The 19,720-nt window shown below is 38.9% G+C and overlaps 1 protein-coding gene across 3 annotated transcripts in view; it reads right to left on the bottom strand.

The window, feature by feature from the left end:
- The window catches only part of RALGAPB (Ral GTPase activating protein non-catalytic beta subunit), an 88,808-nt gene that overhangs the window by 13,318 nt on the left and 55,770 nt on the right, over window positions 1-19,720 (bottom strand). For all 3 annotated transcript variants that reach the window (XM_029919306.1, XM_029919307.1, XM_029919308.1), the window contains 7 exons: window positions 18,702-18,889; window positions 16,048-16,154; window positions 14,333-14,485; window positions 11,919-12,128; window positions 8,056-8,214; window positions 4,041-4,206; window positions 646-768 (listed from right to left, as the gene is read on the bottom strand). In XM_029919306.1, the coding sequence (XP_029775166.1) occupies window positions 646-768; window positions 4,041-4,206; window positions 8,056-8,214; window positions 11,919-12,128; window positions 14,333-14,485; window positions 16,048-16,154; window positions 18,702-18,889 (1,106 nt within the window). The remainder of the gene's footprint in view (window positions 1-645; window positions 769-4,040; window positions 4,207-8,055; window positions 8,215-11,918; window positions 12,129-14,332; window positions 14,486-16,047; window positions 16,155-18,701; window positions 18,890-19,720) is intronic.

Genomic DNA, 19,720 nt, shown 5'->3' with positions numbered 1-19,720 from the left:
TGATGTGTAGCAGCCCATCTTACAGATGAAGAAGGTGAAGTTCTCCACCTATTGCCTGGTCAGGCACAAATAAGAGGGCTTAATTTATAAGAAGCAAAGGTTCTAGGCAAGATAAGACTATGGGTTCAGACTGAGAAGTAATAATCACCCCCAATCCTTAAGAAGAACAGGCTTAATCACCACCTTTTCTAAGCTGTGGAGTTTCTCCTGCTTGGTGTCAGATCAGCCAAATGCTATCTCGAGAGCCCTCCAACTGTAGCATTCTCTGGCATTCCATATAAGGCTGTCACATGGAAATAGGCAAGTAGGTGGGGACTCGTTCGTAATTAGAGAAAGAAAGAAAGAAATTGGAAAACAAGCTTTCTACATATTAATTAAAGAAGGACAAAAAATGGGTTGAAGTTGGTCTCCTTCTCTATTTAAGATTATTATGAGAAGACCAATCTGCCTGTCTTTAACAAGTGTCCTTAAGAAAGTTAAGAGAAGCTAACATCTTATACTTGTGCATACTCTAAAAGCTATCATGCCTTAGAAGATGAACAATGTCTTAGATGACTTTAGAATCTCCCCCAATGCAAAAATACTGCACGAACCAGTGAATACAAAAATAGATTTTAAAACAGCACAAATAAAAAATGTTCTTACTTAAGGACTCCACAGGAGAAGGAACTACAAAAGCTATTTCCGTAAGGGCATCGGCATAATACAGCACCTTCTTCTGTCCATTGAAAATGCTAGCGCCAACATCTTCAGAGGAAATCACTTCATCTAGGAATAAGAAACACTACATTACTGCTCCAAAAAGTGGGGAAAATCAGTTTTATCCTGCTTCATGAAATTTTATTTTTACATTTATTTATTTTTGAGAGAGACAGAGTGTGAACAGGAGAGAGGAAGAGAGAGAGAAAGACACAGAATCCAAAGCAGGCTCCAGGCTCTGAGCTGTTAGCACAGTGTCCCATGCGGGGCTCGAACTCACAAACCATGAGACCATGACCTGAGCTGAAGTCAGATGCTTAACTGACTGAGCCACCCAGGTACCCCATCATGAAATTTTAAATGGTCAAATAAACTGGTAATCAATAGAAGGCATGTTTCCAGAAAGAACCAATCAGTGTATAGGAAGAATAAACTATAAATATTCATTAAATGTCTTTACACTAACTTTAAGTGATAAAACCTTAATTTCAAGGTTTCTAAAACTACTCTAACTTAGGCCACTTCTGATTAGCAGACTTGAACTCATCTGTATGGAGCAGATTATGAAAACAGTCTTGTGGGAAGAAGTAATAATCCAAGGAAAGAAGACCGCCACAAACCTCTGAAAGGAGTTAGGGAAGGTGTCTGTGTCTTGTACACTCTTGCTTTCGAGGCATTTCTGTCCCTGGTCTCTCTCTACTGCTCCTCAGCTCTGCTTCTGCTCTACCTTCCCCAATGGTCAGTGACAGAATATAAAATGTACGGGAAGTTAAGCCAGAAAGAATGAATTAACAAAAGTAACATTCCTGAGAGCTAGTGTCATGCTCAATTAAAATTAACACAATGGGGGCACCTGGGTGGCTCTGTCAGTTAAGTGTCCAACTCTTTTTCCTTTTTCTTTTTTGAGTGTTTATTTATAATTTTTGAGAGAGAGAGAGAGACAGAACGTAAGCAGGGGAGGGGCAGAGAGAGAGGGAGACACAGAATCCTAAGCAGGCTCCAGGCTCTGGGCTGTCAGCCCAGAGCCAAACTTGGGGCTGAAACTCATGAGCCATGAGATCATGACCTGAACCAAAGTTGAACATTTAACCAACTGAGCCACCCAGGTGCCGCTCAGTGTCTAACTCTTGATTTTGGCTCAGGTCATGATCTCACAGCTCATGGGATTAAGCCCTATTTCGGGCTCTGCTCTGACAGGATAGAGCCAGCTTGGGATTCTGATTCTCTCTCTCTCTCTCTCTCTCTCTCTCTCTCTCTGTCCCTCCTAAAATAAATAAACATTAAAAAGAAAATGAACACAATGTCCTACCAGTAACATATAAAAGACCAACAACCTGACAAAAAACTGGGAAGAGGCAATAAACATGTCGCTCTCAGAAAAAGAAATAAAAATATGAAAAAAATGCTAAACTCAATCATAATTAAAAACAGAATTTCTCATCTAACAGATTGGGAGATACCTAATGTTGGTGAGGATGCGGTAAATAGAAGTTTAGACCAGAGGTTAGCAAACTTTTTTATGTAAAGGATCAGACAGTAAATAAGGCTTTGTAAGCCATATGGTCTCTGCCAAAACTACTCAAGTATGAAAACACTGTAGCATGAAAGCAGTCATAAACATTACATAAACAAGTGTGGCTGAGTTCCAATAAAACTTAATTTATAAAAACAGGCATGCACTGTAATTTGCCAACTCCTGGCTTAGAGCTGGGAAGGCACTTTGCATCTACTGTAGCAGACATTTTGGTTACTGCGCCAACACCCACCCCACCCTCCCTTCCTTTGTAGCAGATGCAAACTGTGCGTGGGACTAACCCTTCATTCCAGCGCGACCCTGTATCTTTCTGTAAGGATCATTACATCTCTCTTGCCACAGCATCCGGTTCAGAGCGGCCAAACCACTGTGCATCTCAGGGCTTGGAGAGGAGAGAGGGTCTGAGACCCAGCTAATCTCTCCTCTTTGGGCTAGGGTTTGGATGTGAACATAAAGCCTGGAACTGCCTTTTGGCACTAGAGAGAAGCCAGGCTAAAGACAAAGCATATATATTTATGGACAGCAGAGCTAAAGGAAAACTGCAGAGAATGAGAACAAGTGTGCTGACCAAATGACAACAAAAATATACACGAATTCCTGGAATTTTCATTTACACGAGACAATAAATGACCTTTAAGATCTAAGCCAGTTTGGATCAGGTTTTCGATTACTACAACCATAAAGCACCCAATGATACATTTATCAAACTGAAAAATGTGCATATCCTTTATGAATTCTACTTATGGTAATTTAGTTTATAAATATATTTAAGCATATATTAAAGAATATGTGGAGGGGCACCTGAGTGGCTCAGTCTGTTAAGTGTCTGGTATTGGTTCAGGTTACGATCTCACAGTTCGTGAGTTCAAGCCTTGACTTGGGTTCTGTGATGACGGCTCAGAGCCTGGAGCCTGCTCCGGATTCTGTGTCTCCCTCTCTCTCTGCCCCTCCCTGACTCATGTTCTGTTTCTCCCTCTCAAAAATGAATAAATATTAATGAAAAAAAGAATATGTGGAAACTAGAAGTAGAGTATATCCCCAAATATCTCGATTCAACCTTGACTGAAATTAGAAAAAAATAACAGGTCACAAGTCACAATGGTATTTAAAGGGAAACCTTTAGAGAGTACAATCTTGTTGACAGAAAAACTCTGAACACAGGCTATCACCCACTTCAAAGAGATCATATGAACTTTCTAGTTACTTTGGAAGCTCTCAGAAAAAAAGAAAATTAGTCAGGAAGTACAAAGGTCTTAAGTTTAAATTTATTCCTGCTCTGGTACTTATTCTCCTGATTATACTTTCTCAGGAGGATTTGTAGCTATTGGTTGGCGTGAATCTCTCAGATAGCCAGCTGTTTCCTACAAAGATTTTTATATAATATCCCAAGAACGTAACTTTTAATGATAGCCACAAAGTCTATAAAACATACTTGTTAACAGAAAACCATTAAGACAAAATATACTTGTTAGCAAACTGTATTGCTATAGATAATCTAAATTTATCAAAATACTGTTACAGAATGTTTACTCACATTATAAAGAACTTATTAGCTTTGTGATATCTAAGTCATTATTTTCATGTTAACTGACTCTATAATTTTCTCCCATATACACAGATGTCTGAAAGAATATACAAACTACTGTTCAGTGACCTCTTATGAGGACCTGAATTAAGGGAAGCAAACTTTTCCTTAATGTACCTCTGGTTTCTTTCCTTTTTACAGTAAGATTACAAATTTCTAGTGAAGGGGGAGAGATCAAGAATAACCAAACAAGAAAAATCAAATGACCATTATGGGTTTTACCTTGTTCAGGTCCTTCACCATCATCACAACTGTTAATAGACCAACTGGTGGAAACATGCCCAGTCCAACCAGGGTGTTTGCCCACGTCTACTGACCAGCCAAGGGAGAGCAAAAATTCTAGGAAATGTGGCTGAACATTTCTGGAAGATTCCACATTCTTTAAAATCTGAAATATATACCAATCAATCATCAGCTATAATGAAGAAAACAAAAGAGCACACAAACCTCCATAAAAATCGGTTAGTTTTTAAGTGTTTTGAAGTCTGAAAATCAAATCTAAGCTTGGAATAAACTTGGGAATACATCACTAGAGTTAAAAATGATGCTCCTAGGGGTACCTGGGTGGCTCAGTCAGTTAAGTGTCCGACTTAGTTCAGGTCATGATCTCGTGGTTCATGGGATCTAGCACCACATCAGGCTCTGTGCTGACAGCTCAGAGCCTGGAGCCTGCTTTGGATTCTATGTGTGTGTGTGTGTCTCTCTCTGCTCCTCTCCAGCTTGTACTCTCTGTCTCTCAAAAATAAATAAACATTAAAAAATTTTTTAAAAAGATGATGTTTCCAGTTAGAGATTTCTGCTTAAATTCTGGCTGGGCCTTGGGAAAGTCCCTTAACCCCACTGTTTCAGTTTCTTCAGCTGTAAAGTAGAGATAATGCTGGCTGTGAAGACTGAGATAATGCAAGTAAAGCCCTTAGCTTCCTCTCCAGTTAAACAATTACTGACCCAGATACATTTACTAAAAGTAAGTAAAAAGTGCTAACAGTAAATAAAAAGTGCCCCTGTCTTCACAGAGTTTACTGTCTGGTTAGTGAGCTACATTACATGATATATGATTATTTTATTACAAACCATGACAAACAATATAAAAAGTACGTATTTATTAAAAATCCAATAAAGATTAGGTATAATTAACAAAAAAGCATGAAAACATTCTCCTCTTAGTCCTAAGAAGAGAATGAAGCCATTCCAGAAAAAAATAAAGTTACCAGAAGGTTCTCTCCCTCTTCACTAATTACTAGTTTAACACCTTTTTACTGGGCTCAAGAAGAAAAGTACTTTGTTCTAAAACAGTGGTGCTCACTGGGGTGTTTTCACTCACCAGGGGGCAGCTGGAATGTCTGAAGACATTTTTGTTATCACAACCTGTCGAGTGCTACTGGTATTTACTGAGTAGAAGCCAAAGATGCTGCTAAATGACCTATTTATAGGACAGCTCCTCTAACAAAGAATTATCTGGCCGAAAATAGCAGTAGTGCTGCTGTTGAAAACCCTATGCTAAAGAAAAGAAAATGAGAAATCCTCTACAAATTATAAATGAAAAGTAGGGGGGGAGCATCTATCAAAATCACTCAGGGAATATTTTTTCTTGAACATTTCATTAAACCTTTTATTTACAAATATTTAGAGAAGCGCCTGGGTGGCTCAGTTGGTTAAGCACCGAACTCCTGATATTGGTTCAGGTCATGATCTCACACTTTGGTTTGGGAGTTCAAGCCTCATATTGGGCTCTGCACTGAAAGTGTGGAGCTTGTTTAGGATTCTCTCTCTTCTTCCCTCTCTGCCCCTCCCACCTTCACGCTGTGTCTCTATCAAAATAAATAAATAAACTTTTAAGAAAATAATATTTATAGAACACTTATTTAACTTTAATTTTCTATTAAAATTATTCTTGTGTGAGCATAAATGACTAAATTAATTCACTTATTTGATCTACAGTTCTTAATCTAAGATCATTCAACTTACAATACCTGTAATAGAATATTAGAAGTATGAACACATGAACTATGTATATAAAACACAAAGAAATCATACAACACAAAAGCAAAAATCTAAAAAATCACATGACACTGAATACAACAACAGGCATAGCTATTTGTAGCACTCAAAATCAGCATATAGAGACTTGAATCATCCTTTACTTCAGATAGGGGTGTGCTGACACAGATTCTATAGGACCAGGGACACATCAATCTGTCACCTGGGGAGTTTCTTAAACATAAGATTCTTATTGGATCACTGCAGACCTTCCACATCAGCATCAGCAGAGGAGGGATCCTGGAATCACTATTTTTAAAAGCTCCGAAATGTGGTTTATCAAAACTAATCTATGTCAATACCATACAGCGGCTTGATCCGGTCAAAATACGTGATGTCACATCTGTTACTTGTCAATCCAATGGGCAAAAAATTGCCAGCCAGGTCATCTTCCCTTAAATCCTCTTGATAGAAGTACATCTATTCAGTTCACCCAGAGCCCTTCGTATTCACTGAAGTGCCAGGAAATTGATTTGACAACCACTTTGTTGTCTTTCAATTAAAGTTTTCATTCAAAAGTGAAACTTTTAAATAAACAATTTCTGAAAAGTTCGTCAAGATGCAACACATGAGTCAAATCAACCTGTAGGCCATGGGCTGGCAGCTAGAAATTAATCTAAATCCACCCTGTGGTTAGGGAAGGCGGGGCTCCAACATTCTACAGGAGGCTGCAGAAAATGTGCACTGTTCCAATCATTCTCAGTTCTTAGAAAGCTAAGGAAACTGAATTAGTTTAAGAGTTACCTCAAGAGCAAAGGTTTGTGTCTTTTACAGGAAGGAGAAAAATGGCCCTATTATTCTCCTATAAACCATTTATTAGACCTCTTCCAAACAAGTCCCTAACACCCCTTCAATCCCATTCTGGGATTCTTTCAGAAGTCTCATCTCTGCCTACCATAAGCCCACATTGTCCCAAGTTCCAAGTATACTGGACTCCACAATTTTGTGAAGATGGAATTCTCTCTTACCTCCCGGGCCATTACACATGCTATGACTTTGTTAGTAACAACCTGCCTTATCTACTGTGAACATAACCTCAAATAACAGCTAAAATGTCTTTTCCTCTAGGACATGTTATTAAAATGAGGTTGGATTTTTCTGTTTATGGCTCCTATACCACGCTTCATTAGCACCCTTTACTATGGCTACTTATGTAATCATCTGCCTTCCCCCTTAGCTAGTAGTTCTGGGAGGTCGGAAACCTTGAAGATCTTGCTTACTTACTGTCCACATGACAGTAGACACTTAATAAATATTTATTGAATCAATAACTGGAAATGAGAAGAACTTTCTCATAAATCAATCTCATTTTCTAGTAGCTCACTAATAATTTGAAATAGTGCTTCTAATATAAGGTAACATTTTGTGACTTTGGTAAATTTCTTAAGGTGTGTTCAGTTTGATCAACTAACAGTCTTATAAGGATTACAGTAAAATTCCAAAATCATGTAGTCCTAGTGCCCTACACATCTAAGACTATATATGACACATCTTTCTTTGGCCCTTTCCTAGTCAAAAGCTGGTAACTGACAACCTGTTTCATGTTTCAACTATTTGTTTCCAATAGGCATGCAAATCTCCTGTCCTTTACTCTGTTTTCAATTTCTCCTCACCTTATATTTTTCTTCATTCTTTTCCTAGTCTGTTACATGCATCCAATTTAAGTCTCATTTAACTTAAGCTTTACTTAGTCTTCCACTTTTATCTCTTACTTTATTTCGGGTGTTTTTTTCCCCACTGTACCTTACACATGCCTCTACTGAAATTACTTGCTTGTGAAATTAGCTGGAAGGTGAGCTCCTCAAGAGGAAAGACTGTTACTCACTTTGATGCCCTGCCATGGTGAGCCACACAGAAGATGTTCAGTAAGTATTTGTTGCTGCTGTTTTACTCTTAGGCAACTGGGCCTAGTTTTAACCTTTCTGTGTGGTTAACCTTCTGTATTTCAGTTTCTTTTGTCCTATCAATCTGAACTCCTTAATGGGAAGAAAGACATACTATGGCTCCTCTCTAAATCACATTCTGTTGAGAGTCAAAAGTCTCAGGACTCTGAGCAACATGATTTTCATTAATTCCATTTCTCAACTGGTTCACAACAAGTCTTTAAGCATCAAGAATAACCCATCTCCTACTATGGATAAGCACAAGGCAAGTAGCCATTTACAGCATAAAAAATTACCCCCAAATTCAGAAATCTTACCTCCTGGTTTGTTTTCTGACCTGGTTTCATATAGAAAATAAAAACTGTGTCAAAGGGACGACATGGCAAGAGATCCAGATACCCGATGTCATCAAAAAACCCAGGTATCGTGGAGTCGAGTGCAATAAGGTGAGGAGGTAGGCGGCTATTTGCAGGTTCCTACCACCAAAGGAAAAAAGGAGAAATGAAAAATTATTATCTCTTTTCACTATTCTAATAACAAAAGCAATACCTGCTCATAGTTTAATAACCATTAAGTAAAAAAAGTATTGACAGATTTATAAAGTGGCAGGAATAAGGACAACCGTAATCCTACAGAAACTATTTAAAATTATTGTGTACTTCCTTCCAATTCTTTTGTCTTTTTTATAAAGACAACTGCAATCATACTATGTATATAATTTCCGATCCTATTTTGTCTATAATAAATCATGCTGTCTAGAAAAAAATGTTAATGCTTTTTTTTTTCTCATTTTATTGCTGGTGGAAATGCAAAATGGTACAGCCACGGTGAAAGATGGTTTGGTGGTTTCTTGCAAAGAAAGACATAGTCTTACCACACAACACAGCAATTGCACATGTTGGTATTTATCCAAATGAATTAAAAACTTATGTCTAGCAAATACCTGCACATAAAGTTTGTAGCAGATTTATAATTGTCAAAAATTAAAAGCAACCAATATATCTTGCCATAAGTGAATGGATAAACTACAATGCATCCACACAATGAAAAACAAATGAACCATCAAGTCGTAAGAAGACACGGAGAAACCTTAAATCCATATCGCTAAGTGAAAGAAGCCAATCTGGAAAGGCTAAATGCTGTATGGTTCTAACTATATGATGTTCTGGGAAAGGCAAAACTGTGGAGACAGTAAAAAAAAAATCAATGGTTGACAGGGGTTGGGGGAAGCAGAGAGGGAAGGATGATGAGAGGCAGGGTATAGTGGATTCCTAGGGCAGAGAAACTATTCTGTATAATACTGTAATGGTGGATACATAGTATATATGTCAAATCCTGGGAAACTGTCCAATACAGAGTGAACTCTACTGTAAACTATGGACTTCAGTTAGTAATGCACGGATACTGGTGCATCAATGTCAACAAACCAACCACACCAACGCAGAATGTTAATCACAGGATCAAACTGGGAGGAGAGGCACAGTTGGGGTACCTAGGAGCTCTCTGTCCTTTGTACTCAACTGTCCCGCAAACCTAGAACTGCTCTACTAAACAGAGTCTATTAACTTTTTAAATAAGTTTTTTTGTTTTCCCCCTAATCCCTTATCTTCTTATCTTCTTGTAGATCTTGACCTTGTCCAAGGTTTTGTCATCCATGGTAGTTTTCAAGAACACATGCCCCAGAGATGGCAAAGGTTACTCCTTTCTACATTCGCAAGGACTGTGAGCCTGGTCTTCTTGTCTATACCACAACATGCCTAGCAAGGACTGGAGCAACACCCTCTAACCAAAGACACTGTTTCTGTAGTCAAGCAGAAGAGTATTCACACTACGTGAAATAATTAAAGACTACAAATAGCCGTGTTGTCAATTCAGGCCAGATTTTGCTATTTAAATGGATTTGCTACAAAACATACAAAAAAACTGGTTTTCACTTTTTAATTTGAAATTTTGTATAAGGGACTGTGAATCTGTAGCATGTGACAAAGCCTTCGAATTTTTCTTTTTTCAAAGCTATTTCATCAGAGTGTTCTTCTGAATAATCTTCTAATCCAGGAAATGTAACATATACACATTTTATATCTCTTAGTAATTTTTAAAGTTTTTCTCTGTAGATCTTGTACACCATTCAGGTAACTTTCATCTATATCACAATTGTAAATAGAGTACTTTTGTACTATAGTTTTAACAGGATATTAAAGCAACAGTTGTTAATTTTTGTACTTTTCTGTGTGGTAATCTTAAACTCATTTATTTTAAACATTTTATTGATTCCTTAGTGGTTGTCTAATGAAAGTCATATTACCTATAAACTGTCTTCTTTCCAACAGTTTTTACTTCTTATTTCGTTTAATATTTCATTGACTTACTTGGTTCTGATATTGTTCTATAGCTATGTAAGATGCTGGGGGTAACCTCCCTATACATTTTTGGGGGCAAGTTTCTGTTAACCCAAGACTAGTTTAAAATAAAAAGAATTTTATGGACTAACAAATTCTCAGTATTAAATAGTGGTCAAAACAGATACCCTTTGCCTCTGATTTTAACAAAGGGTGCTTCTAATTTCTCATAGGTTGCCATTTACGGACCTACATTACTAGTCCTGGTTTAGCTTTTGTTTGTTTTTTGAACTTAGTTTTACTAGCTTTGTCCTTAATACTTCTACACATATATGTATAAGTTAAGATTAGTTTATAGTTTTTTGTACGTGTGTGCTGCCAAGTTACTAGAGTTAGGCTAAGATTCACAAAATATACCAGGTAATTTCCTGACTTTTTCCTGTCTTGACACAGATAAGAAAGCATGAGAATTATTCTCTTGAAAGCTTAAAAAATCAACTAGAATAGATAATACGAATGAAAAATTATAATAATAGGACAGCTCCATTAGGGTTCTTCTTGCCTCCTTTCAGTCCACAGAATGTAATACTTTTCTTCTAATATATTTTTATTTACTGCTTCTACTCTGTTTAATTTTCTCCTTTAGGAATATCACTAATCATTTGCAGGTTGTATCTTTGTTTCTTGCCTTCCATATTTGCCACTGTATGTCTCATTATTTTCCTCTCTTCTCGTTTCTACTGCATTTTAAAAGTTTTTAATGTTGATATTCCCCAACGCTAACTCACTTTTCTACAACACGGAACATTTTCATCTGCTAAAATCCAAAATCAACAATGTTGCCCCTGTTTTCCTAAAAAGCTAAGTGGCCTTTAACCAAGTAACTGTTAGGAAGTGAGGGCAAGGGACAACTTGTGCAATAAGCAATTTCTTGCCTGGCAATCTTGAGCTGTGCTTTTCAAAACAACAAGGCCTTAGTACAAACTCCAAATCCACCTCAGGCAAGCTCTTTCTCATTTTGGAGCCTGTTTCCATATCTGCAAAGTAGGGACAGTATCACTTTCCTTGTAAAACTGTTTTAAGAATAATGGAATTAAGAATAGTGGTAATACTGGGGCACTTGGCTGGCTTAGTTGGTAGAATATGTGAGTCTTGTCTCTTGATCCCAGGGTCATGAATTTGAGCCTCATATTGGGTGTGGAGCCTACTTTAAGAAAAAGAAGAATGACAATATTTACCTTACAGGCTGGCTTTGGCTTTGTGCTAAGTACAACATGAAGCATCTTACAGAACCACAATGAGATGGACACGTTTATCATCTCCATTTGACAGATGAGGAACTAAGACTCAGAAAAGTTGGGCAACTGCCCAAGACCACATAGCTGGCAAGCAACATAGCTAGTCTGATCCCAGAACCTGCAGAACGTTAAGTTCCTGGTTCACAAATACGTGTTATTTTTTAAAAGTGGTGTGAAAGAGCAGAGTCCGCTATAGCCCATACCTTCAGTAATAAATGTTGATGGGGGAAGATTTTTAACATTCTTTTTCTAACCTGTAGAATTCATTTATATATGTGATATGAGTCACACATTACTCAGGAAATTTTAGAGCTGGACGTATTACCGAAGCAGCCCCCTCAGACAGAACTCTGGGAGGATTCGCAGAGCAAACTTTCTTGGACTTGTATAGTAAAAACTACAGCAACACAGAATTTCATTTACTTATATGCAGAGTAACATTTATTTTTTTAATTCCTTCTATCCTCAATAAAATGTTTTAGTTAGAATCAGCTCAATGTTAATTTATGAATATATTTACTCATAGAAGTTTAGGAAGATTACCTTCAATGCTTCTAAGGACAAAAATCCGAAGTGTGAAAGGAAGAGGCGTGCTGTTTGGAATTCTTGGGCAGGAGGTGGAGGCTTACAATCCGTAACTGGATCAGGAAAACTTCTCTTCTGCAATTCTTCCTCACTTTGTTGTTCAAGGTGTGTTTCATACGTAATCTGCTGAGCCATGCCCTTCCTTAATTTTTCATGTCTCTCTTCTAACTGAAATCAACCAAATATTTCATTTTTAGGAAGCTATCATAAAAGTAATCAGATTAATCTTAATTTGAAAATGAAAATAAAGCTGTAAGCAGGAAAATGAAATAATTTTCAGTGATCAACACTGAGTTCTAATTCAATAGAGTATGCAACCAAGCACACATGGTTTCAAGGTTGAAACAAATACCAAAAAAACCCCTATCACCTCAACAATTAGAAGTCCATCTCCTTGCTGTAAATGAACCCATTCTGTCTCTGCTTCCCTTCAAACACGCAAGAAAGGGGGCAGAACTGTTGCTCTCACCCCCTCTTCCAGATCACTGTGCCCCGTCAACCTGCAGTGGTGGCCCCCTCAGGTTTTAAAGTCTTTGTCCACATGGCTTACCCCACTCTACTCTCAGAGATGCTCCATGACCCCTCTGCTTCCCTTCCCATCAGTCCTAGTTTAAACTCCATCCTCTCTGATAGGCGATGATACTTCCAACAACTCAGCTTGCATTTCTACCACCCCTTCTCAACCTTCACAGCTTTGGCCATCCATAAATATACTTTGTATCTCAGATCTAGACTTTAAAGAGCTTTAATTCTGAAATTCCTGTCTCCAACCATAAGCCTCCTTCCTGCAGCTCTCCCACACCCTCACTCCCTGAGCTGGGCTTCCTCATCACTGTGAGCATTTAATTCCTTCTCACGTTTTCCCAGGTCATTAGCATCCTGGCTTCATCTACTTCCCACTGAAGCCTAAACCCCAAATGAAACATCCTAATACCCTCTTCTAAACATATAAATGGCCATCTTGTTTCTTATTCTACCACATTCTTACCTCTATCAATCTCCACACCACTCAAATTTGTACATATGCCTGCAGATCCCAAGGACTGCTGAGTAAAGTCAACAGTGTGAGTTAAATAATTTCAATATGGACGATGCTACTTAACCCGGGCTGGGCTACCAGGCAATTTTAAAAGCTACCTTTTATTCCTTGTATCATTGCTGAGAACTAAAATTAAAATTTATATAAGCTCCTCCAGTTTCCCTCACCTTTAAGTGTCCCTGAACTGCCACCTGCTATCTCCTTCTCTCCTTACCAGAAATATTGCTTTCCTAGACACAATCACATAAAGGCTCTTGACCCTACTGCCTGCAGGGCCTTCCTCTACTACTTATCATGTTCCCAGTCCATCTTACAGTGGTAGCAGACACAGGCCCTTCTCCACTGCTTCCTTCCTTTCAACTTCTAAGCATGTTCATATTCCTTGTATCCATGAATTTTTAAAAAAGAAAGAAAAAAGAAAAGTAAAAACTAGCCTTGCCTTGCCTTAGCTAGGCCATTTCCTCATGCTATTACCCACTCTGTACACCTCCCTTAACTGCTAACAGTGTGGTTTATGTTCACTGTGTTTCATTAACCATTCACCACCCAGATCTTTATACTCTGTCCCCAACTTTTTTGGACATGCTCTCAAAGGTCACCTGCACACTCATGCCAAAACCCAGGGGCCTCTACTTAGTGCACCTTCTCCCTGAGCTCTCTGGCTGGTATAAGCAGCCTCCATTCCTGCCCTTCTGTTCTCTGATGCCCTGACATACCTCTGTCCCCACTTCTTAATATCCTTTTCCTTTGACCTAAGATACCAATTATGTAATATAATTATCTAAATTAATCTAAAATAACTTTTCTTGTCCTCCAAAACCTGCCCTTTTCCTAACAAACCCATATTTCTGTAAATAGCACTGGTATCTCCTTTGTCACTCAGGTTCAGAATCTAAGTTTTCAGCTCTTTTCCTTCCCTCATTAATCAAAGGATGACTGCTTGGCCCTGCCCCCACAATACATTCCATGTGCTTCAACTTCCATTATCAGTCAGCTAGCCAGTCCTTCCTTTTCCCTGCCTGGACTGTCATCAAAGTCTCTAAATTACGTCTCCCTTTTCCAATATACTTCACTAGAGTCTGATCATGGCCCCATCGTGTTGTGAATCCTACCATGGACCAGCGCAGGCAGCCCAGTGACACCTAGGAGATGCCAGGGCCTTTCAATCAGCCACAAACTACACTTGTCTTACTACATGGTAACTTGGATGACAGAGATGTAGGTCATCTTATGAATCACCCCCAGTAACACCAAAAAAAGCAGTGTCTTGACCATGGCAGTTGTTCAAGAGTGTTTAAGATCATTCCCCTAGCCATAGCGGACAATATCTTACTTCTTCAGTGACAATTTCATGCAAATCTGGAATGCTCAGATCTGCTTTCACAAAAGGAATCTTATCCACCTCTTCAGGAAATGGTCGATGTTTGACAGTATATTTAAATCCAACATCATTTTTAGGAATTGGACGAGGTTCAGGTACAAAAAGCTGTGAAAATAAAACAAATAATGTTATGTGTATTACATTCGGGGCCATCTGTAACAACATGTATTTCCCTGGTCTCTAGGATGCCTGTTTTGCTAGGATCGCATAACACTGGAACTCAGTAAGGACCTACAAACACCACTGCTAACACCAAACGTCAACAGCCTGCATCCAGTGTACTCTTTTATAAAAATGTTCATCAACTTATAGATTTTGTGACTGATAAATGGGCTGTATACCTCTAACTGCCCTAGGCCTGACTCCCATAATAAGTGGTAAACCAATGGATGAGGGAGTTCAGAGATCAAGGCTCAAACCTCCCTCTGTCTCAAGAGTTCTCAAATCATCCCATATAACAGAGTACAAGTTTAGCTCCTCTGGGCCTCTCTAGACAGTGAGTTCAAATGAACACCAAATCTAGATCCTCTGGCTCCAAATCCCTGCTTTAATGTGTATTAGCTATGCAGCTTCAGTTTTCACATCTGAAAAATGGAAATAATCCATCACAAGGTTATTGTAATGATTAAATAAAAATGTATATGGCACACATTAAAGCATCTATAAATTTTAGTTCCTTTCCTGATTTCCTCCTTCCTCTGGTCTTTAATGCTAATCTAGTGGCTTACAGTACTGTTGACAGAATGTGATCTGTATGATGCCACCAAGTGAAAACAGAGGTGTGCTCCTCACGGGGTGAAAACACATCTAAAAGACACACCTAAGATGTTAAAATGATTTTAGACACATGCTCCAATTTTGTGACTGTCTCTCTTAAATACTGGTGACGTTTTATAAAGTGATACTTTAAGGAATTTTTAGTAACATCAGTAAAAGCTTATAATAGAGTAAGTGAAAAGAAAATATAAAAAAAGACTCAAATTACATTTAATGTTATTGTACACAGAAAGGAAAAAAGATTGTTAAGAAATTACTAAAATATTAAGAGTGACTACTTCTGGAAAGTGAGAGTACAGATGGTTTAAAATTTCTTAGTATCTGAATTTTCCAACTTTCTCCCATGAGCAAATTTTATTTACAAAATTACAAATGTTATAAAGAAAATAAACTATGCCACTCCAAATAAGATTTAAATTATACAGTATATTTTAAAACTTACAGAGCATATTACCAATTATACAGGAATAAATCATATGAAAATAATTTGAAACTAAGTCTCATCACCTGAGAGATCAAGAGTCTGGCCAAATTTTTTTCATGTATGGTGTGTACTTGAGTTTTAGTATATTTAATACTGCATAAAAAAATGAGCCCACAGCTCAGAACAGTACTTAATCATCAGTGGATGTGAGAATCACCTGGAAAGCTTTTTGAAAATACACCTGCCTTGAAGATGTCTTTAAAGAGTTATTCAGTAATTACGAGAGTCTAAGATGATTCTGATATGAACCAATCGATTGAGACCCTTGCTGGGATCGAAAATACTTATTTTATCAATGCATGCTGTTGGAATGTTATCTAGCCTCTAAATCACAACACACACATGCACACTCGCATGTACACACTCGCTCTCTCCTAGTCCTCTCCCTGTAACTTCTAATGGATACCTTCTGATTTGCTTTTGCTCCTCTGGGTAAAAGGCAGAGTTGTTGTGCCCAAGCAAGTCTTCCAGACATTCCCCGGACCAGCACAGTGACAGAAGGGAAAAAATCATCTAGAATAAAATATTGGTGTAAAAAGTTTTTATTTCAGACAACCACCATTTAAAATACACCTGTTATCAACCATAGAGCCTCTAGTAATCAAAGCCCTAGCACAGAGCTTCCGGAACTCTCATCCTCTGTGTACCACCTATGTGGTTTCTGCCATACTCTCATACTGTAAGTACTGGTATCTTACTTTCTATCAACCACTTTTTTTAAACTTAAATCTGTTTTAAAAGGAAATTGTGTATCATTCCTCTAAATGAAAAACTGAATTTTGGTGTGCTAATAATGTATTTTTGAAACACATTTTTAACAATACATAAAATGATGTTCACCAACATACTAACATTATCTCACAGACCTCCATTTTTGGAAAGCACTATCCTAGCCAATACTCTTAACTTCCAATATTGGGAACAACCTCAGTGCAGAAAGAAAGACAGGGTATTTGAGGTGCTGATGTTATATTCACCCTCACCTTACGTATGTACCGTTGTCTGCCATAGGCAGGTACTGTTCCATACCAGCAGAAGTTCAGGGGCAGGAAATGGGGGGTTGAGGACAGGAAGAACTCAGGATGGACTTCCTGAGTGATCCGAACCCTCCTCCTTATTCCTTCCTTTTGTCCTGGTGTGAGAGTTAAACTTTTTCAAACTTTGCTTTCTCACTTCTTCTGTTATACTGTTATAGTAAACTATTAAAATGTCCTTTTAGATCTATAAAATCCCAATTGTTTGTATTTTTAGTAGACTTCAGTGAAATGACTGGGAAAGAGAGTAGGGGAGTCCTAAAAAAATCCAGAAGAGCGCTGACACTTACCCCTCAGGCCAGGAAACCCAGAGGGGACACTGGGATTTTAGACTCCTTAGCAGATGGCTTGGGAGTAAGTAGGAGGCTGGAGGAATCATAAATAACAGGCAGAAGCCAGGGAAGAAAGTCAAAGAAGCCCTAAGTCTGGAATAAAGAAGAAAGAAGTGCATGCAGGAAGGAGTTGGAATCGGCACTTCTGGAACTGGGCGATGATTAAAGGCCCCAGCCATTTGACATGAAAGTCACTGTATCTTACTACCACACAGTGGAAACTTGTGATGGTACTCATTCATCTCTGAATTATAGGGAAATGTCTCACTTTCATTTTATAGATTCATGAGATTCTACTCATATACTCTCAACAGAATTTGCGTTCACCTTTGTAAAGATAACAGGCCTTTAATTACTGACAAAATCCTATACTGTGCAGAAAGGACAACATAAAGGGACAGCATGAGGCTCAGGAAATTTGGACACTAGTCCTAGCTGTACCATGTACTTTTCAAATAATCCTGAATAAGTCACATACCCTCTCCAAGCCTCTGTTTCTTCACCTGTAAATGAGGGAACTGAACATGAGATGATTCCCTGGGCTCTCTATGCCCCAAAATTCTATAACCATCACTTTCCCACAAATAAGGGTCTCTCAGAGAATATGCAGGGAAAAAAATGTACTTTGGGGCGCCTGGGTGGCTCAGCTGGTTAAGCACCCAAGTCTTGATTTCGGCTCAGGTCATGATCTCACAGTTTGTGAGTTTTGAGCCCTGTATTAGGGTCTGTGCTGATAGAGCCTACTTGGGATTCTTTCTCCCTGTCTGCCCCTCTCCTGCTCGTTCTCTCTCTCTCAAAATAAACTTAAAAAAAATTGTATATATATATATATATATATATATATATATATGCAAAATATATATATATATATATATATATACACACTTTGAGTAGCCCGGTTGCAGTGGCAATCACGTACCTTGAGACAGCTTGTAACGGACAGAAAAGTGAGGAGGGAAACTGTGCGTGTCATGTCAATGGAAAATCATTAAAGGGTTTTCACGAGGGCACTGGTATGGTCAGATCCATATGTGAGAAAGAATACAATGGTGGCAGCAAGTAGGATGGAGGTAAGGGTAACACATTTTGGAGCCGGAAGGAGGGGGATGAGACCAGGTAGGAAGCAACTGCAATAATCTCAGTAAGAAATAATAATGCCCTACATTTGGATGCACTGGGACGGAGGCAGAGAAAAAAGATTCAAGAGTCACTGGGCAACTGGATACGAGTTATGTAAGGGAGAAACAGGAAGGAGCAGGCCAAGAGGACTCCTCAAATTTCCAGCCTGTTTGGGTAGCATCATTAACTGAAATAGAACAATGCGAGTGAGGGCCAAAAGAGGAGAAGGGCAGGATCCAAAGTCAACAAGAGTAATAGTAATTTTTATACATGGTAAACAAGAGAAAATATCCTAGTAAAGCAAACTTTTTGTAGAACTAATTTAGTTCTAGTATTTCAGATACATAAAAGAGCCTCTAAAAGATTCTATTTAATATGCATATTTTATTTTCTGACCCTCTACTTTTCAGTCACTATTATCACATAGATAGAAGATCTTCTGACAAATGCAAAGTTGCTGTGAATTTGCAGTTGCTCCTGCAACTACAGGTCCCTGACCCTGGAAGCAGCCTACTAGCAGTGTGCTAGAACACGGTGATTTAGCAGTGGAGAAAGCCCAACATGCTAGAACTTACTCTGTTCATTTCCAAGAGGTTGCTCCAGCATTGCCAGGATGACACTATTATCCAAGACAAAGTACCGGAAACTATGCTTATTTATGGTTGGCAGCCTGGAGTACTTGATCAAAGTGGTCTCATTCACCAGACTACAAGGAGAAGCGGGACCACTGGGTGAAGGAAATGCGCCGAGCAACTGCATAATACTATGGAGAATGCAAAAGATAAGAGTTAATCCCCAAAGCAAAATCATGTTTACCTCATGCATCGATGTGTCCTTCTGCTCTGTTAAGTGACCACAGCCACACTTCCTCTCTGCAAGTCAGAGTCACTCCCTGGGGTGGGTGCCGTGGTGTGCTGCCCTGCCTCCCAAGATGGAAAGATCCAATCCCCCAGATGCAGACATGGTGGCCACCACTTTCAGGTGAGAGTCCCTCTCCAGGACTTGCTGTCAGCCAACAAGAACCAGCTCACTCAGAATCATAGCTTTGTCCGAGGACAGCCCCACAGCCAGCAAAAGGGCAAGGGCAGTGTGGGAGTACAAAGCCCCAGCCCTCAGGCCCTAACTTGAGAGAACTCTGAAGGGCCAACCCGGCCCCAGAGCTCTTTGCTGCACCTGTACTCATATAGTCCTTCCCTCTGCTCAGTCCTGCTTCTTGCTCTCTCCCAAGGGACTGATCCTAAAACATTTTCCAATAAACTTCCTGTAAGGAAATTTCTCTCAGAGCTTGCTACCCAGGGATCCTGACAACCATATTTCCAAATCATGGAGCTCCTAAAGATATATGTAAGGGGTGCTGGGGTGGCTCATCAGTTGAGCATCTGGCTTTGGCTCAGGTCATGATCTCATGGTCCGTGGGTTCGAGTCCCTCGACAGGCTCTGTGCTGACAGCTAGCTCAGAGCCTAGAGCCTGTCTTTGGAGTCTGTGTCTCCCTGTCTCTCTCTCTCTCAAAAATAAGTAAAACATGAAAAAATTAAAAAATAGATATGTTTAAAAACTGTTATGCGCTCCAGGTTTTGGAATTATGCTAGCTAA

Source organism: Suricata suricatta, chromosome 12 (genome assembly GCF_006229205.1).
Source record: "Suricata suricatta isolate VVHF042 chromosome 12, meerkat_22Aug2017_6uvM2_HiC, whole genome shotgun sequence".
Lineage (NCBI taxonomy): Eukaryota > Metazoa > Chordata > Mammalia > Carnivora > Herpestidae > Suricata > Suricata suricatta.
This window is presented reverse-complemented; position numbering and strand designations above follow the sequence as displayed.